The 26,595-nt window shown below is 42.1% G+C and overlaps 1 protein-coding gene across 1 annotated transcript in view; it reads right to left on the bottom strand.

The window, feature by feature from the left end:
* SKOR2 (SKI family transcriptional corepressor 2) overlaps window positions 1-26,595 on the bottom strand; it is a 111,513-nt gene that overhangs the window by 33,731 nt on the left and 51,187 nt on the right. Inside the window, exons 4-6 of the mRNA XM_033929234.1 lie at window positions 25,898-25,963; window positions 25,398-25,496; window positions 2,799-2,866 (exon numbers count right to left, since the gene is read on the bottom strand). Coding sequence (XP_033785125.1) covers window positions 2,799-2,866; window positions 25,398-25,496; window positions 25,898-25,963 — 233 coding nt within the window. The remainder of the gene's footprint in view (window positions 1-2,798; window positions 2,867-25,397; window positions 25,497-25,897; window positions 25,964-26,595) is intronic.

Genomic DNA, 26,595 nt, shown 5'->3' with positions numbered 1-26,595 from the left:
AGGACTGTCCCATTTTTAGCTCACCTGTCCCATTGTCCCCACACACAGCTTAGAGATGCTGAAATGTCCTGTTTTCAGACGAAGCGGGACAGGTGAGCTAAAAACTGGCCACTGCCGCCTATTTGTCCAAGCCACTGCCGTAGTAACATCATCTTCATTCAGCGACTGCACAAACATTCCCCCCCACCCACCCCCATGTCAATTCTGACATCAGAGAGGAAGTTCTGGGCCATCCAGGCAGCAATTGGCTGGCCCAGAACTTCCTCTCTGATGTCGGCATGTACAGTCGCTGCACGAAGATGATGTTACTGCGGCGGTGGCTTGGACAAATAGGTGGCGTCTTGAGGGGGCAGGCTGGGCTGGGAGAGAGAATGAAAGACAGAAAGGGGGGGGGGGAGCTGGGAGAGAGAAAGAAAGAAAGGATGCACAGTCAGAAGGAAGTGCAACCAGAGACTCATGAAATCACTAGACAATAAAGGTAGGAAAAATTATTTTATTTTCAATTTAGTGATCAAAATGTGTCAGTTTTGAGAATTTATATCTGCTGTCTATATTTTGCACTATATTTAACATATTCGGGGGGGGGGGGGGAGGTGTCTGGGATCTGGGAGGATCTGGTGGGGGGAAGGTCCGGTCCAGTTTTGTGGGAAAAAAATAACTGGTCATGTTATTCATACCATTTGATCTGTAAGAACTCTCTTGCTCCCTTCAGCAATAAATATCCTAGTACAGAATATAGGGGACTCCAAAAGAAAGAGTTAAAACAACTACAGTTAGTGCAAAATACAGCTATTAATCTAGTACAGGACATAAGAAGTATGACCATGTCACTTCTCTGCCAAAAGCGGCACACTGGCTCCCTTTGACCTACCACATTACTTTCAAAATACTATTACTTGAGTTTAAAATTTGAAACTCAGGCAAACCCTCCTGCTTATCGCGCTTTCTCACTCCTTACTGTTCTTCTTGCTCCCGCAGGTCAAGTCAACAAACCCTACTGGTAGTTCCTACCATCTGTCAAATTACCTATGATACCATACCATCCAGCGACCCACCCTTTGGAACAAACTCCTTGCTCATCTTACACTCTCCTCCTCTTTACAACAATTTAAAATTGATCTTAAAACATTTCTCTTCACAGGTCTCTATGACTAAGACTATACTATATTTCAGAGGTCACTGGAGAATGGTCTGATTGGCACAACCTTTCCTTCTGTGCTGTCCCTCCCCACTATTCTATTGAATAATTTATTTATCGTTTATACTTATATACCACTTATAGCCTAAGTGGCTTACATTCAGGTACTCAAGCATTTTCCCCTATCTGTCCCAGTGAGCTCACAATCTGTTTAATGGGGCAATGGGGGATTAAGTGACTTGCCCAGTGTCAAAAGGAGCAGTATGGAATTTGAACCCACAGCTTCAGGGTGCTGATGTTGTAGCTCTAACCATTGACCCCCACACTCCTTAATATAGTCCAGCAGCTCGTGGCTTTCTTAGCGCTCTTCCTCTTCCTGTGCTCACCCAAACAGAAACAGGAAGTTGAATCAGTGGGTCATGGCAGAGGAAGAGTGCTGAGGAAACTGTGGGGAATGCCACAGAATTGCTGTTGCGCTGGTGACCCATTGTATATTGAAAGATGAAGGGGTGCACTTCAGACCGAGGTGGGAAGAAGGGAGGACATCTTACCCGCAGGTGCCACCTGGAGCAGCTGATATTAAAATGAAGGCAGAGATGCTGGATGGGAGGGCATTTGGCGGAACTGAGGTGGGAGGGAGGGATGGAAGGAAAGAAGGAAGGGTTAGGGAAAGATGTTGGATGAGAGGGCAGTTGGGAAGAGAAAGGGAGAGATGGTGGGCCTGGGGGTAGTGGGGAGGGAGGAAGAGATATTGGATGGCAGGGCATTTGGTGGATGGGAAAATTGGGGGAGGGGCAGGGAGAAGAGGAATTGGGGGAAGGGGGCTCCCCTAAATTCTGCCCTGAGTTCCAGCAGGTCTAACACCAGCCCTGCATGTCTAAATGTAAACATTAGGCCTTTAACAGAGTCTTTACCTGAAATGGATGTCCATATCCACGCATGCTTGTCTCTGTGCAAAGAGATCTAAGAAGTCTGAGTGTGATGGGTCCAATATTTAGACCATGAGGTCAGTGATGTTTAAGCTGCTGACTGCTGCAGGCTAATGTAAGCCCAGGTATTCAGTGCTGGGCCTAGTCTCTGCTATGGCATTGCAAATCTGTGCTTGTTTAGCTCAGTAGTTATACTTATATACTTGGTCAGTGGATTGAATCTCACCACTAACCGGTTAAGTGCCAGCTCCATCCCAGCTCCACTCACTAATTGTCCTGGCACTAACCGGGCAGTACTGTGGTAGTCACAGTGGCACTGTCTGGTTAAGTGCTGTTCAATATTGGCAGCCGGCCCACTCAGCAGGGTTTAAGCGGGCAGGAACCTTTTCTGCCCACTAAAACTATGCTGAATATTGACCCCTAAGCATTTTCCCCATAGACACAAAACGGGAAAAGCCCTTTAGTGCATCTGGTACTGTGTGCGTCTCTTTATAAAAGGAGCTTCCAGTAGCAGTAGAGGGCAGACACAGCTGCTCCTCCTGTGTCTGAGTAAATCTCACACTAATTAGACTCTCAGCCAGCTGAGAGAAAAGCACAGCCCAGATTCTCACTGTGCCAAGGTTATTACAGGCTCAGCCGATTGCAGAGCTTGACAATAAAAGCAGAGTTTGAGAAATACAGACAAACGAGAAACAAGGAACAAGGAAAAAACAAATCCAAGGGTAGCTTACGATCTGTAATTGCTGTACCATTTCTTCTCGATATGCCAGTTCCCGTTTCATTTGATCTTGGAAACTATCTGTGGGAGAAAATAAAAATCCCCATTCATAATAATCCCATAATAGAAACACAGAGACATGGAAAATGATGGCAGACCATATGCATCCTTACAAACTACTAATCTTTACAATCCTTTCCTTGACCTTACAGATCTTCTGTGCCTATCTCATGCTTATATACAGTCCTCATCACCACCTCCACTAGGAAGATATTCCATGCATCTCTCACCCTTTCCACATAGAACTATTTCCTTAGGTTACTCGAGGATTACAATAATTTATAAATTATCATTTCCATCTTCTAGAGGACTTAAATGCGCCGGGAAGCTCGGTAAATCTATGGCAGGGATCTCAAAGTCCCTCCTTGAGGGCCGTAATCCAGTCGGGTTTTCAGGATTTCCCCAATGAATATGCATTGAAAGCAGTGCATGCACATAGATCTCATGCATATTCATTGGGGAAATCCTGAAAACCCGACTGGATTGCGGCCCTCAAGGAGGGACTTTGAGATCCCTGATCTATGGCATTTAAACTGGTGGAAATTTGGAATAAATTCCCATATTCTTTAAGACTGTTAGGTCAGCTACATCAATTTTGGAAAGATTAAAAAAAACTTGGCTGTTTATGCAATAATGATCCAAGATTACCAGTCGACGGACTGTAACTAAGTATATTTTATCTTTTAACTCTTTAAATATCTATCTAATCTTAACTAATTGCACTCTCTCCTTATGCCCTACTAGTTTGTTACTTTATTTTTAATGAACTGTAAACCGAATCGAGTTCCTTCGGGAAATGATCCGGTATATAAACTGAAGATTAGATTAGATCAGACTCCTTTGGACTTCATCCTATGCCCTTTCATTCCAGAACTTCGCTTTAATTAAAAGAGTCTCACCTTCTGTGTATTTAAGGGGTCCTTTTACTAAGGCGTGCTAATCGATTTAGCGCACGCTAACAATTGGTGCTCGCTAAATGCTAAGGTGCCCATAGAATATAATGGGCGCCTTAGCATTTAGCGTGCGCTAAATCAGTTAGCACGCCTTAGTAAAAGGACCCCTAATGTCTCTGTCATATTTCCAGTTTTCTGCCTTCCTTCAGAGTCTGCCTATTGAGATATTTAAGTCTGTCCCGATATGCTTTTTTTTTTTTCTTTATTAAATTTCAAAATTATTTTCCAGAAACAAACAAACCAAAACTGCAGATATGTGCAACGATGTAGGCAAAATTTATTGTGACAACTAAAATATATCTAAAAACCTTTTTACCAAACAGGGGACCCAACACGGTCCGTGTTTCGGACAACCTTCATCAGGGGTCCATGGTAGAAAAGGAAAGAAAAATATGTCACAAAAAATTGTAGTAGAAAAAGTTGCAGTAAAAAAAAATAGATTGTATGTTGCGCCAAGGGTCACTGAATATTGTGAAATCACGTTAGAGTAAAATTATTTTCCAAGCTTAAACATCTTGTACAGAAAGTGTGATCTAAGACAAGATTTTAAACAAAAATCATCAAAATAAGAAAAACATTTCTTAATACACTCAAGTCCTCATAATTGATCCAAGAAGTAAGAAAAGAGTAATTACTAAGTCTGTTCTGTTTATATCTTTTTTGAAAGTGCTGTCTGCAGAATTGCACCCAGTACTCTAAATGAGGTCTCATCAGAGACGTATACAAAGGTACTATCACTTCCTTTTTCCTGCTAGCCTTTCCTCTTCCTATGCATTTAAACATCCTTATGATTTTTGACATTGCCCGTTCTACCTGTTTGGCCACCTTAAGATCACATATGATCACACCCAAGTCTCGCTCTTCTTTTCTTTTATAGAAATAATTCACCTCCAATACTGTACCACTCCTTTAGGTTTTTGTAGTCTCACATGCATAATCCTGCATTTTTTAGCTTTAAAATTATGGACCAACTCTCAAGTTTTGTCAGATTTCTTCTCTTGCATTCACTTTTTAGGGTGTCTACCATATTTGCAGGTTTTGGTATGATCGTAAAGAGGACAACCTTACTAGACAACCCTTCGGCAATATCACTTGCAAAAATATTAAGAAGAAACTGAACCAAGAATTGTTCCCTATGGAACGCCATTGGTAATATCCTTTCCCTCAGAATGAACCTCATTTTCCGCTTTTCTTTGTTGCCTTCCATTCTAATCCAATCAGTCACTTTGAGGCCCATATACTGAGGATGCCCCATTTATTTATAAGTTGCCTATGTGGAACTTATCAAAGGCTTTGCTGAAATCTAAGTACACTTCACATAGCACTTTCCCTTGATCCAAATCACAGGTTACCCAATCAAAACAATTAGATGTTTCTGAGAAGAATTACTTCTAGTAAAACCATGCTGTCTTGGGTCCTGCAATTCATTGGATTAAAACTCTGTTTTAGAATCATTCCTATTAATTTACTCATCTTAGAGGAAAGGTCAAACTAATTGGCCTGTAATTCCCAACCTCCTCCTTACTTCTGATTTTGTGGAGAGGGACCACATCTGCCCTTCCCCAATCCTATAGGACCATTCCTAATTCTAACGAAGCATTGATGTATGGAGTATTGTGAGACACCAGACCATAGCCTGAGAAACACAAGCACTCAGGAAACTAGCATTGGTTTAGAGGTTTAGGATATCATAATAATTGGCTTACCAGAGGCAAGATTTTATGAGCATTCTCTGATGGTAGAGGTCCACTGGATTCAGTGCCCAGGTAGCAGTGTCAAAAAGAAAACACTCAAACTACAATTTTCATTTTCCTTCTTTTATTTTAAATGTCATTCTATGAAAACAGTTTTAGTTCTTCACATATATAGATATAGGGTCAACATTCAAAAAAGCTGAATATCTAAGTACTTAAAAAAAAATGTTAGACACATTCTACAAGTGGAAGGCCATTTTCGAAAAGGATGTCTAAATGACCAAAGTTGAAAGCATAGAAATGCCCATTTTTGAAATCCAAATCACGAGACGTCCAAAAATATTTATTTATGAAAATTGTCTACTTGGATGTCTAGGTCGACAAGATGTCCAATCCTTAGGATGCCTAACTTTATACTCCATTTTTGACCAACGAAACGTCCAAGTTGAAAACATCCAAATCCATTTGAATGTGGGAGGGGCCAGCATTGTGATGGACTAGACATACAAGCATGCGGGCAACCTGTTCACTGCTGCTGCTTCTGCTGCTGCTGTTATAGGAAACCCAAAGGTTGAGGTCTCAAGGGGTGGGGGGTATATTGGGAAGTGCTGCACAGGGGAATGGGAGGGAGAGATGGAAAACTACAGCACCAGGGGATGGGAGGGAGGAAAGGAATTTCCTTTTTCTGCACAGAATCTCACCGCACCGGTTGTGCCCAGTATCGGCTGTAATTCCCACACTTTGCCTGCTGCTGACCCATGCTGTCTCTCCGTGGCAGAGGGGTGACTTCTGGGTTAGTGACAGGCAGCATGTGAGAGTCACTGCCGATACTGTAATACGAAGAAGCAAACCTTGGAGCACAGGGGAGAAGAGGAAGGAGAATTGGTGGCACAGGGGGAGGGAAGGGGTGAAAGGAACTTCAGGAAGGAAAACTGGTGGCACAGGGGGAGTGAAGAGGTAAGAGGAAGGAAAGTTGGTGGCACAGAGGGAAGAGAGGGAGACATGCATGGTGAGAGGAGAGGATGAAATTGCACATAATGGAGGGGAGGAAGGGAGAGATGGTGCATGGAGGGGGATAGAGAAATTTGACATAGGGCACAAGGAAGGGAAAGAAAAAGATGTTGGATATGGGGGTAGATGAGAGGGAGAGAGAGATACATAGGAGGTGGAAGGGGAGGAGGGAGATATTGGATCCAGGAGCAGAATGACATGATAGAGAGATGCCTGGAAATGGGAGTGAGGAAAGAGAGTGGGAGAATTCAGCAGAGACGAGAAGTCAAGAGTGGGAAGGAGATGCTGGGCTATAAGAGTGGAGGAAGGAAGATGCTGAGAATGGTAGAATCCTGGGGAGGGGAAGTGGGGCAAGGAAACAGATAAGAGGATAGATATAACAGAGGATAGAAATGTGGTAATGGAGGTACATTGAAGATGAAAGGGAATGGAGGGCTGAGGAAGGAATGAGATGGGAGAGAAGATGGAAATTTGATAGCTGAAAAGAGGAGAAGGGTAAGAAAGAGGCAGTAAAGAGCTAAATATGTCTGAGGCAGGTGTAGTGCAGGAATAGACAGGAGTGAGTAGAAAAGACAAATGGATAACAGCCACTTGAAAGACAATTAGCAGACGACAGGAAGGCAGAAAAAGTTTCCAAGTTTTCAAATTTATTTAATAATAATAATAACAACAATTTATTTATATACCACAAAACCGTGAAGTTCTATGCGGTTTACATCATTTACAAATACATCATTTAAAATACAATAGAATTGAAGAGAATTGGAAAGTTAAAACTAATGAGTAAAAAACCCTAAAAGATCTGATTATTGTATAATAAAAATTTTACAAATTAACTACCTAAATATTTCAAAAACAAATGTGGCAGAAATTAGCAGATCTTCAATTTGAAGAAGTTCTGAAACACCCAAACTGCTCATCTGATTTGGCCCCTTTGGACTACTACCTCTTTACAATTTGATATACCGACCATCAAACAAATATCTGGACGGTTTACAATTCCTAAAATTAGAACTAGAACCAACTTGATGGTAAAATAAAACATCCAGACAACAAAGGTAGAAGAAAAACATTTTATTTTAACAGTTTAAATGGAATATGGATAATAATTAGCAAAAAATATGCTTACATTTTGACAATTTTGTGTGCAGAATTTTGACTTTTTTTTGTACAGAATTCTGCCAGGAGTAAACAAAGAGGTAGAAAGGGGTGAAAAGGAGAAATCATGCTTATGGTGGAGGGGAGGGAGACATGCATGGATATGAGAGAGAGAGAGAGAGAGAGATAAAAATGTTGGACATATGGTGAAGGGAGGGGAGATAGAAAGAAATGTTGCACATGATAATGGAGGGGAGGAAGGGAGAGATCCTGCATGGAGGAGAATAGAGAGGTTTGACTCAGGGCACAAGGCAGTGAGAGAGAGAGATGGTAGACAGTGGAAAAGAAACAGAAAAGTTGAATATGACAGTGGAAGGGAAGGCACAAAGATGAAAGATGAATGGTGAGCATGGGGAAAGAAGAAAGCATCAAATGGGCAGGAGACCCTGGTGAGCGAGTTAACAGAAGACAAACAGAAACTAGAGCCTGGGACTAACATGATTTGAATAATAAGATGACCAGACAACAAAAGGTAGAAAAAAATAATTTTATTTTCTATTTTGTGATTACAATATATCAGACTTGAAATGTGTATCCTGCTAGAGCTGGTGTTAGTGAGCATAAGCTAGGACCTAACAAAGAGAGGAAAAGTCTTGTTTGTTTACGCTACAGCACCAGCGTGGGGTTGTAGAGGACAAAGTGGGGTAGGGTGGGTGAAAAGGCTACAAAAATAAACCCAGTCAGACTGTTTAAAAAAAAAAAAATCACCCGATTGGGCAGGAAAAGTGAATCAAATCAAATTGAATCAAAAAATCAATTCAACAGGCCAAGCTGAATCGAATCGAAAATTTTTCCCCTGAATCATAGAAATTAGTGCTACTGTTGTATGGTAGATTTGCTACATGTATTTGAGTTAGGATTTTTTTTAGGTTTTATATTTCACAACGTACCTGGTAGTGGAGAGATTTATGTTGCTATTACACTCCAGTGGCATGATAATCTTAATTTTATTTATTTATTTTTGTATGGTAACTTTCATGGAGAAAATGGGCTACTTATGATCTGTGCCTGCTTTCGTAGAGAGATAGGGCATTCGTAGATGCAGAGCATGTTTACATTTAATTGATAAGAATTGCTATACTGTATCAGACCAAGGGTCCTAACACATCCCTGGTCATGTCCCCTTTTCAGATACATGTAACGAGTGTTAGGTGCCAAGCCCAATGGAATATCCTTTAACATCATCGCTTAATACTCTCACTAGAACCCAAAGTGTAGGTAGACCCTCAGAGATGCCACCATTATACTCAAATATGATTTCATAGTATATGGCTTTAAGCATCAAGTCCTCACCGGGTCCGATGTTTACCGATGCTTCTAATTTGTAAAATGAACCAACATTTCTCAAAGATGTTCAAATACTTAGCTTAGTGTTCGTGGTCAAATTCACATGGACTAATCCGCCAACATGTTTCACCCTGAGGGTTTTTTTTCAAGGCTATTATCCGAGTGGTCGATATATGGGCAATAGCTGCACTAAGGGATAATAGCCTTGAAAAAAACCCCTCAGGGTGAAACATGTTGGCGGATTAGTCCCTGTGAATTTGACCACGAACACTAAGCTAAGTATTTGAACATCTTTGAGAAATGTTGGTTCATTTTACAAATTAGAAGCATCGGTAAACATCGGACCCGATGAGGACTTGATGCTTAAAGCCATATACTATGAAATCATATTTGAGTATAATAGTGGCATCTCTGAGGGTCTACCTACACTTTGGGTTCTAGTGAGAATATTAAGGGATGATCTTAAAGGATTATCTTTGCATTGTATGAATTATTGACTCACTCTCCTAGCAATATTATTGTTTAAACACGCTGTAGGTGAATATTCAAAGCCCAATGGAATAGCCAGATGCACGTTAATTGATGACAATTAACTGTAAGAATTGGTTGTCAGCATCAAATTGTTGCTGGTTAAGGGCTCCTTAATCAATTAAGTTGCCCATATTTCAGTGCACAACTTTCGGCACCATCGAATCTGAGGTTCAGCGTGTAATATGTGTTTCTGAGAGCAGGGCTGTCCAAGTCCGGTCCTCGTGATCTCTGGCAGGCCAGGTTTTCTGGATATCCACAATGACTATGCATGAGAGAGATTTGCATACCAAGAAGGCAGTGCAGGCAAATCTCTCTCATGCATAGTCATTGTGGATATCCAGAAAACTTGGCCTGCCAGAAGATCTCGAGGACTGGACTTGGGCGCCCTGCAGTAAAGTCACTTATCCAACCTTTGCTTATCTGAGGTTCTGAATTATCCAAAATACCTTGGTGATGTCACTGTTTTGTCATTAAAATGCATTTATTTATTCCTTCCTTCAATTCAACTTATTTATTCCTTCATTCATTTCAATTCAATTTATTTATTCCTTCCTTTCTTCATTTCAATTTACAGTGGAACCTCGGTTTGCGAGTAACCCAGTTTGCGAGTGTTTTGCAAGATGAGCAAAACACTCAGCAAACTTTTGCCTCGCAAACCGAGCATGTTCTGGTGTACGAGCACCTCCCCCACGGTCTAACCGGCATCGCACCCCCCGAACCGGCATCACCCCCTCCCCGCAAACGCCCCCCCACGAGAACCGCAAAGCACCCCCGTGCTGAAAGCGGCATCCGCCCGCCTTTCCTCCCAAGCACAGTCCTTACCCCTTCTGCTCGTTGTAAGGGTGAATGCGAGCTCCCGCCTCTTGCCTGGGCTGGGCCTTGAGCATCTGCGCATGCTCAAGGCCTTCTGGCTCTCGTTCTCTCGGTGGAACGAATTGTTCAAGTTTCCATTATCTTCTATGGGGAAAATTGCTTTGATATACGAGTGTTTTGGTTTAAGAGCATGCTTCTGGAACAAATTATGCTCTTAAACCAAGGTACCACTGTATTCCTTCATTCATTCAATTTTCTAAACCATTCTCCCAGGGGAGCTCTGAATGGTTTACTTGAATTTGTTCAGGTACTTAAGAGTTTTTCCCTGTGGGTTTCTCTTTCAATTATCTGGCATCAACTTTAGTTAAAAGCAGCAGTAGTAGGTAAAATATTTGGGCACATTGTATTTGTAATTATATATTTATACCCTGCTTTTCCCAAAATGGGTCACAATAGAGTACATTCACAAGCAGAATCACATACATTAGAACAAACAGAACATCAATAAAACATAATAGTGATAATGTAAAGCCTCCTAAAATGACAGAGAGACTACCAGCGCCTCGCATCAAAAAAACTATAAATCGAGTCCAATATTTCATCTTACAGAAGAGGTGTTTCTTCAACATTTTCTTACAACTACTCAAACTTGTTTGCAGTCGTAAATATCCCGGAAGCATATTCCACTCCTGAGGACCCACACACGAAAACATGCTAGCTCTAGACGCGGCTAGCCACAGCTGTTTCACTGTCGGAATATGTAGGTCATCGTGAGACACCGAGCACGACATGTACATTAGTTTGTTACTGTAAGATATACAGGTAATGAGATACAAGGCATGCAAATGCATGAAAAACACCTCATTATTATCTAAATAGAATAATTCATCTTGTGAGGAACTCTGTATTGGAGAATGACACGGTGACAAAATTCATCACTGTTCCCGTCCCCGCGGATAACCACGGGAAACCATCTTCATGTCATTCTTTAAGGAGAGAGGGAAGAATCAGAGTATGAATGGCCACAACCACTGACCCGCAAGCTTTGCTTTGAATAATGCTGGTGTAGAAAGACAGAGGATGAAATAGACACTAGAAAATGACATGGGTTTATTTCCTGCGGTTACCCGCGGGGACGGGAACGGTGATGAATTTTGTCACCGTGTCATTCTCTACTCTGTATGCTGCATTAGTCCCAGAAGTTCGGGAGAATATTCTTAAAGGGTCTTGTGGTAACTGCTAGATGTGTGAGCCTTTCCCCACCCCTCAAAGGCAAGAGAGAGACACCCCTCCACCCACACACACACCCTGAAGGCATTCAATTTGACCTCAAGCTCACCTGCTCCCTGAGGAAAGGGCTGAAACGGAAATTCCATCGGAGAGGAGGCGCTGATAAGCAAGCTAAGTACACTACTATCTACTCTTGGGTATATTTAGTAGGTTAAATAATTCAAAAAAATAAAGTGTAAAGAAGTACAAAGAAGAATGAATTTAAGAAATTAGATAAAACAATCAATTGAATATAAATAGATAACAAACCATTGGGACTAATGAGGAGTCCAGCCAGCTTGAGTCGAATGACCGAGCTGGTTTTCTGAAGATCCCATGGTTGAACATTAGGAACATCAGCAATCTTGCATAATGTTGAAAAGAAATTGCACTTGATGAATTTACATTGAATGAATTTATAATCTGATTGAGTCAGATTGAGTCAGATTTCTATTGCTATTAAAAAGATTACCGTATTTTCATGTAGATAACGCGTACCCGTGTAAAACGCGCACACGGGTATAGCGCGTGGGAAACCGAAATATATGTAAAAAAAATTTTATATACCGCGCACACCCGTATACCGCGCATGCCGCCCCGACTCTCCCGTCGCTGCCCCGACTCTCCTCTGGCCACCCCGACTCTCCTCAGGCCACCCCGACTCTCCTTTCGCCCGCCCCGACTCTCCTCTCCCCCTTGAAGTCCTGGCCCCACCCTGAAAGCCTGATGCCCCCCCGACGTCCGATTCACCCCCCCCCCGCAGGACCGCTCGCACCCCCACCCCGAAGGACCGCTCGCACGCACTCCCACCCGCGCCCCTACCCTGAAGGACCGCTCGCACCTCCACATCCTCCCGACCCCCCCCCCCCTCATCATGTAGAAGTTCCTACCGGTGTCCTGCTGCTTCCTCTTGGCGGTCCCGGCCCTTCTGTGAGCCCTGCATCTGCACTGCTTCGTCTTCCGGTGGTCCCGCCCTTTCTCTGATGTCAGAGAATTTGTAAAACGTGCTCACGCGTATAACGCGCAAGGTTATGCATGGTTTGTAAAAATCATGTATAACGCGCGCGTTATATGCGTGAAAATACGGTATTCTCTGTTAGAAACCATCCCCAGTTTTGGATTGAGTTCATCTTTGAGAACCAGTATTTGCTGTCTCCTGCCTAAATGCTACAAAGCTGTCTGTGTGCCTTGCTAAAGAACTTGCTGCACAGAAGTGTAAATTCTTCTGTCCCATCCTCATGGTTACCTGTGCCAGCAGTCCAGTAGTGCTGGTCTTTAATCACTGCCATAAACTCCCATCCTGCAGCTCAGGAATAGGGAGCTGCTTATTTCAGCTGCTGTAAAACAGTGAAGCATTTAAACTATATGATTGCATTCTTTTCCTAGAACAAAAACAGGAGAACCAAATCCACGAGACTCAATAATATAGAACAAAGAGTGGAAATGTCCAATAAACCTGGTGAATTCAATCTTCATTAAAAAGTCCTTTATTCATCCGGAAAATCAATGACCCGACAGGTACATGTTTCGGCTGGAACGGCCTGCTTTAGGAGTCTCAAATTCTTCTGAATGTGGGAATCTTAAATATAAGAATTTCCTTGCTGTTCGTTTTATGTTGTGGCTATTTGTAGAAAAAATAGCTGCTGACAGAAAAACGTACACGTTGCTCGTTTATATTTCATCAAAAACCAACTCTGACAGAATAACTTGGACACTCAGGAGAGTAGGCTTCACCTAAGTTAAACAATCCTTTTATCAAAAACGAGCCTCAGAGCTACAGGCCCGGCCAGGAACGCCTGAGCCTCTGTATTCAGCTATTACAGCTGACCTGCTATAATCATCGGCTCCTCTTAAAGCCAGCAGTTACCCAGGAAAAAACTCCACCCATGGGAGAAAAAACCCTAAGGTATTGCTAGCTGTAGAGACAAAATCAAACAAAAAGCTAGAATGGATGTTCACTGTTTGTTGAACCTACTGGTTCAGCCAAAAAAATATGCAGCAATTCAGTTTGCTTATCCTAGTGAACTTGTGTAACATGTGTCATGGTCTTCTCTTAATAACCAATAAATGAACAAAAGAACAGTCAAGGACTGGGCACAAAAAAAACTTTCTTTGCCTAATCCCTTGACTTTGAATAAACACAGGTGAGGCACAAAAGAAGAGTACAATTCATACAAAGAAAGGATCTCTATTGTCACCTCTGGCCTATGGAGGCTCCACTTCCTTCTCCTCCTCCTTGTGGACCACTTCCTTCTCCTCCTCCTCTTGTGGACCACATCTCTAACATTCTGCTTAATTGCTTGAGGAGTGATGGGATGTGAGGCTATGTAGAAGACAAGGGTTGTGATGAGAACTAATGAAGGTGTGACGGGATGGTCTTAGGACTTCTTTTATCAATCACACCGATGTCTTCAGAGACCCTCAGAATCCTATGGGCATCAGTAGAACCTAGAGAGTGACGACAAATGTTAGACATGACCTAAATTCTCTGCTTGTGTATTATGATATGCAACGATATTTTGTGCTTCTTTAATATTACAGTATTAGTTATGAAGGTCGTGAGTAGTGTGAATTCATGTATCTTCATTTGTTTCAGACATGACCTATCTCTGTGCTTTCTGAAGTGATCCTGTTGGAGAATCCTGCAGGATGTCCTGCTGCTCTTTGGAGAAGTTTTGTTATTCTTGCAGTGAGTGGCAGCTCTATAAGTCCACGCCTTCATTTTACATGACTCTAGTCACAAAAATGGCATAAACACGTATAAAGAATGCAAATAAATAAATTAAAGAAGGCCACAATGAACTGTTGCTACATGTTAGTGCTAGTTGTGACATTGCGGAGGGTGTATCATGTCTGTTACAAGGCCGTTCTTTCCTATCCCGTTCTGTCTTTACAGTAGGGGGTTCTCAGCCCAGTCCCTGGAACACACCCAGCCAGTCTAGTTTTTAAGATATCCACGGTATGAGATAGATTTGTACACAATGGAGGCAGAGCATGAAACTCTACCTCATCTATATTCATTGTGGATGTCCTGAAAATCTAGTGGCTGGGTGTGCCTCATTGAGAATCATTACTATACAGTGTACCATCTTGCCTAATACTGTATGGTCATTTTTTCTAAACTATATGTTGGATATTTCATGTCTTATAGCCTGTTACATTAACGGGTGCTAGAATATATGTGTGTGTGTCTATCTTTATTTCTTTCTCTTTCTCTCTCCTTAGCCGCTTTCTGTATTTCTCTCTTTCTTTTTGTCTTTCTTTTTCCTCGGCTGTCCACCCATTCTCCCTTCCTTTTACCTTCCCTGTGTCCACCACCAACATTTCACTTCTCCCCTTATCCAGCAGCAGCCCTTCTCCCTTGTTTAAATCTCCCCCCTGTCCAGCAGCACCTCTTTCCTGTCCCCCTGTCCAGCAGGAGGCCTCCCTTCCTTTTTCTCCCCCCGTCTCTTCCCCTGTCCAGCAGCACCCCTTACCTCGCGTCTGCCCTCCGCCAACAGCCACCTCAAGCTGCCACGGCCTGCAGCCGCCGACAGCCGCAGCGGCCTGTAGGCGCCAACAGCTGCGGTGGCCTGCAGGCACCAAGAGCCGCCGTGGCCAACAGCCTCCGCGCCGCCTGAAGCCGACATCTGCCTTGGGAGAGAGAGAGAGACATATGCGTGGAAGCGCGCATGTGCACTCCTACCTGCGGGGACCTACAGCGCAAGGAAAATGGGAACACGCTGGTAAGAGTGCGCGTGCGCGCTTAGGCTTTTATTATATTAGATTGTTAGGAAAGAGCTACGTTTTAAATTCTTTATTCATTTTTGCATATTACAACAAGTGGATTAGATAAAATCATATGAACTTATAAAACACACTTGATTAACTCTCATATAACACATAAAGAGCTACGTATTACATTAGTAAATTTAATCTCTTACCAGGGTGAGAGTAGAATCTTGCTTTCATCCATTTGACAGTCTCTTCAGCAGTGATATGAAGCCAAATATTTGTTTTCAGGACATTGAGTTGTTCTCATTGGAATAACTCTTTCACACTTGGTGCCTCTGACATGGCACCTCAACTGGGTTATCTTAGAGGTAACCTGTTACCTTCAATTACATCTGATGAGAGCAATAACCTTGATGCAGTTCTGTAGTTTGGTCATTCTATAGAGTGGTCCCTATAAAGTTGAGCAAAATGCGAGGGCACTTTGTAGACCAAGACTCTATTTCCATGGGGAGGAAGTTGCCCTTGTGAAGATTTCTAGTCTTTCTGTGCTTGGACTATTGTTTGCTAATAGCTGATGATGCCTTTGCTTCCTTCTGGCTTCCAATGTATGGGCAAGATCCTGTTTATCAAAAGTTACAGGCTATTCTCGAGAGGTCACAGTTCTTTCATACTCTGACTCCATGAAAGTAGCATTATGATAGAGATGACTTTTAATTCCAGGTCTAGGTGGGTTTAGTACTTTTAGTTCTTTTATTTAGTTAGTATCCTATTAAATCAATGAAGGAACTGGTTATTTGACAAGGTCCAGGATATTAGTCTAAACAGTCTGGAAGGAGTATATTTTTGTGTGTGTTCTGTTGGCTATTTCGCCTTTCTTTGTACTGCTTTTATTGATTAAGACTCTACAGATACTGTATATACTCGAATATAAGTTGATCCAAATATAAGTCGAGACCCCCATTTTTCCCCCCTAAAAGGAGGAAAAATGGTTGACTTGACTATAAGACGGGTGGCTTAATATTCAAGTGTCCTGCCCCTGTCAGGCTCTGCACCCAGCCCCTCCCTGCCAAGCACTGCACCCAGCCCCCTTCCCTCCCTGCCCTGCTCTCCACCCTGTCCCCCCTCCCTGCCCTGTCCATTGTATCTCCTCTATGCTGTGTACCTAGAATCCCTGGTGGTTCAAAGGTGTAGCAGGCAGGAGTGAGCTTTCTGTGCTCCTGCCCCACTGCTAAACCAGTCCCGCTACTGCAAGTTCTGGTTTCAGCTGTACCGGGCAGGAACGTGCTTTGGCACTGCTGCTGGGCGCTGAGTGGCTTCCTGAATGGCTGTGGCAAGTCTCATGAAAATTCATGGGAGCACTGAGCGGCCTCCTGAATGGCTTCTGTGAATTCTCACGAGACTTGTTGCAGCCATTCAGGAAGCTGCTCGGCACTGAGAAGCAGTGCCAAAGCGCGCTTCTGCTCAATACAGCTGAAGCCAGAACTCGTGGCAGTGGGATTGGTTTAGCTCCTGCCCGCTACACCTCTGGACCACCAGGGATTCCAGGTACGCAGCAAAGAGGAGGTACAATGGACAGGGCAGGGAGGGGAACAGGTTGGGTGGGCGCTGGCCTGAATATAAACCGAGACTCCCATTTATGGGCCAATTTTTTGGTTCAAAATCTCGGTTTATATTCGAGTATATATGGTATCTAAATAGTTTCCAAGGTAATAGGCACATTTATCTAATAAAGATGTGTATTCCCAAGTGTTTTGCTTTTCTCTTTACGTCTATAAAGATAATTCTATAATTGGGCATATAAACTGGGCATATGAAATTGACACACATGCAAGTGTACCAAATGCTATGCTATAGTACATACATGGAGATGGAGCATGGGAGTGTCTCCTAATTTGTGGTCGAAAACAGTACATACCTGTGTTTGTAACAGCAGCATCTGGTATGGGAAATCTGCTACTACTATTATTAATTTCTATAGTGCTATTAGATATATGCAGCACTGTATATCAGAACATGGAAGAGACAGTCCGTGTTGAGCATCACACTAGGAGTCTTAAGTAGCCAGATAGATGGGCTAGTGAACCATAGAGAGGAGGAGCCAGACCCATAAAGCACTCTAACTACAACATCTATGGTGTTAAGTATGAGACCATCAAAAAACCCCAAAATCCTACTATATTGCCATATAAGTGCCACCTACAGCCATAAGGGCTATTAGGATGGTAGATAGATGGGTATAGTGGGTTTTGGAGGGCTCAGCATAAATTATAAGGGGTATATGATGAGATGTATATCTGGAACCTTTTATGTGAAGTTCACAGAAGTGCCCCTAAGGTGCCCCACTGCTCTTCTGTGTGGCCATTGTGCTATAAATGGTGGCCCCCCACCTACAACCAAATGGCTTGCATATGGACACTTAATTTGGACAATTTTTTTTTTTTTGAAAATGGCAAAAAAAGATAGACGTCCTAAGGACCAAACTGTCTAAATAGGTCATTTTGAGAAAAAAAAAGTTGGGAATCTTGCAGATTCGAAAATAGTTGTTTTCTCCACCCAATATTTGGACATTTTCTGGGAAACGTCCAAAGCCAGACTTAGAAGTCCTTTCAAAAATGCCCCTTCATACTTCAGTCACCTGGTTCCATTGTTTGGTTAATGACAAGAGAGTAATTCCATTTATTGGAAGAAAAAAAAAAAAAAAAGAAAAGGATAATAACGTCCATGCATATTATAATGAAGATGAAAATGTATCTTATGAACCAGCATGGAGACTAGAACCATGACTGTTGGGGGTTTATAGAATTTTCTGAGGTACTCATGGTTTCTGATCATTTTTTAACAGAATGGATTTGTTTTAAACCTCAAATTTGTCAAATATCTTTTGGCTATAAATATTTCTAAGTCTCACCTTTGAGTTAACATAGTAACATAGTAGATGACGGCAGATAAAGACCCGAATGGTCCATCCAGTCTGCCTAACCTGATTCAATTTAAATTTTTAAATTTTTTTCTTCTTAGCTATTTCTGGGCAAGAATCCAAAGCTTTACCCGGTACTGTGCTTGGGTTCCAACTGCCGAAATCTCTGTTAAGACTTACTCCAGCCCATCTACACCCTTCCAGCCATTGAAGCCCTCCCCTGCCCATCCTCCACCAAACGGCCATACACAGACACAGACCTGCAAGTCTGCCCAGTACTGGCCTTAGTTCAATATTTAATATTATTTTCTGATTCTATATCTTCTGTGTTCATCCTACGCTTCTTTGAACTCAGTCACAGTTTTACTCTCCACCACCTCTCTCAGGAGCGCATTCCAGGCATCCACTACCCTCTCCGTAAAGTAGAATTTCCTAATATTGCCCCTGAATCTACCACCTCTCACCCTCAAATTATGTCCTCTGGTTTTACCATTTTTCTTTCTCTGGAAAAGATTTTGTTCTACGTTAATACCCTTCAAATATTTGAATGTCTGAATCATATCTCCCCTGTCCCTCCTTTCCTCTAGGGTATACATATTCAGGGCTTCCAGTCTCTCCTCATACGTCTTCTGGCGCAAGCCTCCTATCATTTTCGTCGCCCTCCTTTGGACCGCCTCAAGTCTTCTTATGTCCTTCGCCAGATATAGTCTCCAAAACTGAACACAATACTCCAAGTGGGGCCTTACCAATGACCTGTACAGGGGCATCAACACCTTCTTCCTTCTACTGACTACGCTTCTCTTTATACAGCCCAGCATCCTTCTGGCAGCAGCCACTGCCTTGTCACACTGTTTTCTCGCCTTTAGATCTTCGGACACTATCACCCCAAGGTCCTTCTCCCCATCCGTGCATATCAGCTTCTCTCCTCCCAGCATATACGGTTCCTTCCTATTATTAATCCCCAAATGCATTACTCTGCATTGAATTTTAGTTGCCAGGCATTAGACCATTCCTCTAACTTTTGCAGGTCCTTTTTCATATTTTCCACTCCCTCTTCGGTGTCTACTCTGTTACAAATCTTGGTATCATCTGCAAAAAGGCACACTTTTCCATTTAATTGAGTCTTTATTTTTGCCATTCCAAAGGCTAAACTTTTGCCACATCCCACATCTGCAGTGGGAATTTGTTATGTGGTAGACTCAGATGGTATATATTCTTCATTCCATCAGTTACCTCTGAAGAACAGACTTAAATATTCAAAAGTCTATGCATATTATCATCTTTGGATAATTATTTTGTTGATTCTGAAAATGACTCCTAATCTTAGGGCTCCTTTTACTAAGGTGCGCTAGCGTTTTTAGCGCACGCAGGAAATTACTGCATGCTACGCTTCTAGAACTAACGCCAGCTCAATGCTGGCGCTAAGGTCTAGTGCGCGCAGCAATGTAGCGCGCGCTATTCCGTGCGTTAAAGCCCTAACGCGGCTTAGAAAAAGGACTTTAATGCACGGAATAGCGCACGCAACATTGCCGCAGGCGCTAGACCTTAACGCCAGCATTGAGCTGGCGTTAGTTCTAGAAGCGTAGCGTGCGGTAATTTCCTGCGTGCGCTAAAAACGCTAGCGCACCTTAGTAAAAGGAACCCCTAGTTTCCTTCAATCAACAGCAAAATTAGAATTAGACCCAGTAATATTTAAGTACTTAGCCCAAGTGTCTGACTGTGTCTAATACCTAGCTGCTAATTAATTATTTAAGGTCTGACTTCTTTTTATTTTATTTGCAGAAATTTGATATACCACAAAACACCAAGTGGTTACAATTTGGTTTACAACTTAAAATACAAGACAGTAAGAAAGGAATATGATAGGAGGAAATCAGCAGGATTGAGGGTAAGCAAGTGTGAAGAGTTGAGTTTTTAGGGATACTTTGAAGTTGGTGTATGACGATTCCAAGTACGTGGGAAGGGAATTCCAGAGATTTGGACCAATATAGTTGAAAGCAGGGTAGTGCAATGCATCAAGGCGAATAACAAAGGGAGGGGGAATATGGAGGAGATCAGAGGTAGAGGAGCGAATCAAACGGGAAGACGTGTAGGGGATGGACAGACGATGGGGGTAATCTGAATCACACCTATTTTCAAGGGCCTCACTGTTACAATTGCACAATTTAAACAATTAAGAGAACCAGCTTATCTGCAATGAGACTAATTATAGGAGATTGCCACATAGATATAACACATAAATACAAAAAAACCTCAACCCAAGTGGTTAATGGGTATAATATACCATCACAAAATAAACTCACTTAATGAGATCAGTGCATATCTATTTTTTTCAAAAATTATTTTTAAAGACTTTTCCACTAATTCAGGAAAAGGCCTCAAAATTATTACTTCAATATTACTTTCACTTCTAGATTGTTATTCAGTTAGTTCCCAACCAGACAAGCAAAATTTGAAATGCACTTCTCTTTAATTTTGAGAAAATTGATAGTTTTACTTATCTTAATTTTCACTTCTTAAGTAGCTGTTATTTCTCATGTTTATGTCATCTATACTGACGCAGGCCAGCGTTTCACGGAATTAAACTTCTTTCCGCTGCGTCAGGGCCAGAAATATACCATCAGAACATCGGTACTTCATCCGCCTCTTCCCTCAGAGCAAACCTGACCGCTGCGCGTCGGCTGAACTGTCTCCCGCTCTGAGGGACGAGGCGGATGAAGTACGATGTTCTGATGGTATATTTCTGGCCCTGACGCAGTGGAAAGAAGTTTAATTCCACGAAACGCTGGCCTGCGTCGGTATAGATGACATAAACATGAGAAATAACAGCTACTTAAGAAGTGAAAATTAAGATAAGTAAAACTATCAATTTTCTCAAAATTAAAGAGAAGTGCATTTAAAATTTTGCTTGTCTGGTTGGGAACTAACTGAATGACAATCTAGAAGTGAAAGTAATATTGAAGTAATAATTTTAAATGAAAAGAATACAAATAATAAAAAGAATTAGATATATGAAGAATTTTGAATAAATATATTCAGGTTTTTCTGGCCTATGACTGGAGCGTGGAGCATTATAAAAAAAACTACGCAGAATATTGTGGTCTATGAGAAGACGGTGCGTAGGCTCCTTTTTTGAGGCCTTTTCCTGAATTAGTGGAAAAATCTTTAAAAATAATTTTTGAAAAAAAGAAAAAAATAGATATGCACTGATCTCATTAAGTGAGTTTATTTTTGTGATGGTATATCACATAGATATAGCGACATACATGAACATACTAAGGTTCCTATTGCATTAAAATGGTAAGTGCCAAAAATAATGTACCTACAAAAAACTCTCCCCCTCTTTTACAAAAGTGCGCTATGCTTTTTAGTGCACGCTAACCACGCACTAAACGCTAACGTGTGCATGTTAGTCTATGGACACGTTAGTGGTTAGCGCGTGCTAATCACGTGCTAAAACGCTTAGCACGCTTTTATAAAAGAGGGCCTCTGTGTTAACTGCTGAAGAGTTCTCAGCCTTTTCTGAAAACTAGCATTTAACAAAATAAGATAACACTCTTTTCAGCGACAGCGGCAAAATAACGCTCAGAATTTAGGAAGTTGGTTGATTGGTTGGGCTGTGAACTTTTCAGCATCCCCTCATATTTAATAAAACTGAGCCAAGTAGAGGACAATCAAGCCATTGTGACATCACTGATGAGGTTGGCTCTTATTGGTGGAATGAGACATCATGCCATCACAATCTCCTCTCTGGTTACCAGGCAATGAAACTCTTCACACTACAATGGCATGCTGAAAAGTTCTCAGCCCAACCAAGACGAGAATAAGGTGGATATAGTTCAATCAATGATCTGAAACAATGTCAAAACATAGAATTTTGTTTCTGAAAACTGGCACTTAATGAACAAAGATAGCACTCTTTTCAGCTACAGTGGCAAAATAACGCTCAGAATTAAGGAAGTTGGTTGGTTGGGCTGAGAACTTTTCAGCACCCCTTCGTATTCTATATATGATGCGCACAAAAAAACCCAACTGCACCAACTAGAACGGTGCTTAGCGCAATTCTATTAAAGATATGCAAACCTTACTGAATCACGCTAAACACCAGTGCATGTCATAACTTTTACCAATGTTAAGAGATGATCCCCTTCAGTCACCTCTTGATTACCTTCTATTGGATGTTAATCTTCAGGCCCTCAGAAATGCCACCAGATCTTTCACAGACAGTACACTTGAGAGTCGGATGACTGCGGCTACCTCGGGAGACCCTTGAGACAGCACAATTAGTGCGAAACATGTCTGGTCGGACTCCCAGGTCTAGCTGTGTATAGACGTTAAGTATATTATCTTACATATTTTACAACTCTTTATTTATTCATTGATAAGTTGAAAATAATATAAGAAGTTAAAAAATAAAAAACAACATCTAAATGTAATCACGGCGCTAGAGACGATTTACCAGTGATGAAGCACCACGTAAATCTCCCGCTTTAGAAAAAATTATTATTGCGGTGGAGTGGTGGGGCTGAGGTACAGTGGTGCCTCACACAACGGACGCCTCGCACAGCGCACGCTGCGCACAACGAACTTTATGTCTTGATTCGTACAACGAACTTCGTTTCACACAACGAAGTCGCCCGAGCTGCATCCTTCCGCGCAGGCTCCCGTCTGTCCGGCCAACTACAGCAAGGTACGGGGAAGGGGGTTGGGGGTGTCGTGGGGGTCGGCCAGGGGGGTCGCGGGTCGGCTGGGGGGGCGGTCGGAGGTTCTTGGGGGGGGCGGTCGTTGGGGGGAGGGGGGGTTTGCGTCGAGGGCAGGAGGGCCTGGGATCCCTCCTGCCCGTAATGTAGTGCAGGGTGGGGTTAGGGGGTCGCCGTGGCCAGGAGGACTTGGGCTCCCTCCTGGCCCGATATTGTCGGGGAGTTGGGGAATCGGCGGGGCAAGAGGGCTTGGGCTCCCTTTTGCCCCGATCGTGTCGGGGAGTCGGGGGGGGCAAGAGGGCTTGAACTCCCTCTTGCCCCGATCGTGTCGGGGAGTCGGTGGGGCAAGAGGGCTTGAGCTCCCTCTTGCCCCGATCGTGTCGGGGAGTCGGTGGGGCAAGAGGGCTTGAGCTCCCTCTTGCCCCGATCGTGTCGGGGAGTCGGGGGGGCAAGAGGGCTTGAGCTCCCTCTTGCCCCGATCGTGTCGGGGAGTCGGTGGGGCAAGAGGGCTTGAGCTCCCTCTTGCCCTGATCGTGTCGGGGGTGCCAGGGACCACATGGAGTCACCCACCGTACCACCCGATTCGGGTAAGCGCAGGTATTGGTGGGTGGCTTATTTGCGGGGGGATGCCTTATTTTACATTTTTTTCTAAAAAGGGGGGGCTGTCTTATTTGATGGCCCTGCCTTATCATCGGGGAAACACGGTAGAAAAAAAAAAAAAAAATGAACAGTTAAGTCCCAGTTTTTGCCGCTGAGACTCTGCCCTCTCTCACTGTAAAATTAGACTCTACTTAGTCTGTCTTTAAATTTAAAAAATGTGTGTTGTTTTAAAAAACAATTATGTTTTTAGATGTATCTAAATAAAAATAATAACCAAAAATTTATCTTTTTTTATGTCATCTTAGCATATTTTATGCTACAGAACGAATTATTTTTTTTTAACATGTATTGTTATGGGAAAACGCGTTTCACATAACGAACTTTTCGCATAACAAACTTGCTCCTGGAACCAATTAAGTTCGTTGTGTGAGGCACCACTGTATTTTGATTAAGCCTATTGCTGTATTGATATAACAACCCAGATATTGTACTTATATATCACTTAGTGAAGTGGGTTGGTTATAAATCTATATAAATTACTGGTCTTGAGTAAAGCTTATAGTTGAATCTTCACCAGATGTTCAACCACATTTCATAACACCTGGCTTTATGCATTCGATCTTCACCAGGTCACTTATAACCATAATTTTCTTAACTTTGATTAAATAGAATACCTTTAAACTTTCTACTTGCAAATTTGTATAATAACTATATTAATACTTAACTTAGGTGGTGAATGATAAGGGATAAGTACGCCGACATGTTTCATCCTTAGGGGGTTTCCTCAGGGCTACAATCCCTTAACCAGAGTTTTTTCACGACGCGACCACCCAGTAACTGTTGTCAAGATCATTCACCACCTAAGTTAAGTATTAATACAGTTATTATACAAATTTGCAAGTAGAAAGTTTAAAGGTATTCTATTTAATCAAAGTTAAGAAAATTATGGTTATAAGTGACCTGGTGAAGATCGAATGCATAAAGCCAGGTGTTATGAAATGTGGCTGAACCTCTGGTGGCATTTCTGAAGGCCTGAAGATTAATATCCAATAGAAGGTAATCAAGAGGTGACTGAAGGGGATCATCTCTTAACATTGGTTTGATACATACCTTCTATCATATTATATATTTTGAAACGCAAGATATTAATTTGTCATAACTTTTAGGCACACTCATTTAGGTCAAGGAAAGCCAGGCCTAAATACCTGTGCCTAACATGTATAAAGATCAGGCGTATTCTATAACAGTGCACATACATTTTAGGAAGGCCCATGATCCACCTATGCTCCTCCCCTGGCCACACCTCCTTTTCAAATTTGCACAGTAGAACTGGCGCACAGCACTTTATAGAACATGCCTACCGAGTTGCGGCTTGTAACTTTTAATAGTGTCAATTAGCGTCAATTGCGAGGTGGTAATTGCCAATTATTGGCACCGATTAGGCTTCTCAAACAATTAAGTTGAGTTGCGCAAATCGGCTGTGTGCACTGATTTGTGCGCACAACTTAAGGTGCCAAACACAGAATATGGGGGTAATTGTGAAAGCGGCATGTTAACTGTTAACGTGGCATCCACGTTTACGATTAGAATGCTACGTCAGCAGCTGATGCGCATCACTTAGGGCTCCTTTTATCAAGGTGCGGTAGGCGGTTAACGCGCGGAATACCGGGCGTTCAACCGCCTGCCGCGCTAATCGCTAACTCCTCCATTGACGAGGCGTTAGATTTTAAGCTTGCCGCAGGGCTTAGCGCGTGATGAAATGTCCGACGCACTAACCCCCGTAGCGCGCCTTGATAAAAGGATCCCTTAGGATCCTAAATTAAGTTCAAAAAGAAGAGTGGATTCGTTCTGTACAGTTACATTAATTTATATGTAAAAGGAGAAAGAGATGCAATTATTCCTTACTGAAAACAGGGAAAGAAGTGTTGCCTTTTAACACTTGGAATTCCTGCTCCAGTCTTCTCCGTAAATCTATCTGCTCAAACAAAACCTTCTGAAGTTCTTCTACAGAAAAGAGGAAAGAAGAGTCATTTTACTAATTTATACAAATAACTCTCCAGAGAACTGTTGTTCAGGGCAATTTATTATTTGAAAGGAAAATATTTTACCAGCTTAAAGAGTGCCTCATAGACACAGGATAGATTTTGTGCAGAAATCCATGAATATAAATCAATGCAATATATTATTTTAAAGTATTGTATTACTGTGTCATGTATTGATTGATATGTATGCATTAATCTCAATTATATCTACCCAAAGGTCCATATATTATTCATATGTTACTTGTCAAGCTTAAAGTATGGTTCATAATCGAAATATCTTCCTACTTTGCAATTTTCAATTAAAACAAAGAACATTCATTTTACCGTATGATGAAAGAGATGACTTTTTTTTTTTTTTTTTACCTTTTCCCATATTTGTTACATCCTTTTTCAAAGAATGAGGTGGTGATGCCTCTTGAGCAGTTTCACCTAAATAAAAGGCAATATGCAACCAATTATTTGCATGCTTAACATCTGGTTTTTTTTTCTTTGCTTTCTCTTAACAGATCATGTACTGTACAAATGCACATAAAATTGACTTATAAAGGTTGCAGAGGGTTTACTAACAGTGAAAGAAGCTTACATGTCCTCAACTTGGGGATTTTATTCCGTTTGAATGGTTTCTGCATTTGTGGACACAGAGTACAGCTGTTCCTTTGTGCAGCCCTAATGGAGAACCGTCATCGTTAGCTGTTTGAGTAGAGTGCAGCCTGAGATTTTATTTTGTTTAGCCAAAGCTAGTAAGAAAGATGCTTTCGGAATTATTTTTTACTTGGTGCACGTGGTGGAACATAATGTTTTCTCTATATTACTCAAAACATGCAGGTCGAGCTTGACTGAAAATAATTTGAGGTGTTTACTCAAAACTGCTTTCCTAAAGATGTTCACGTGTTCACATTTTGCTTTCGTAAAGATGTTCAGATGTTCACATTTCGAAGAAAAGGCTGTAAAAACTCACCTTTCCCCCTCACAGTAACTCCCTCTAATTTACAGTTTTGCTCCTCAAATCGACCCCTTACAGAGTGTTCACTCCTCCCCGTGCTGAAGAGTTAATTCTTACT

Source organism: Geotrypetes seraphini, chromosome 1, assembly GCF_902459505.1.
Source record: "Geotrypetes seraphini chromosome 1, aGeoSer1.1, whole genome shotgun sequence".
Lineage (NCBI taxonomy): Eukaryota > Metazoa > Chordata > Amphibia > Gymnophiona > Dermophiidae > Geotrypetes > Geotrypetes seraphini.
This window is presented reverse-complemented; position numbering and strand designations above follow the sequence as displayed.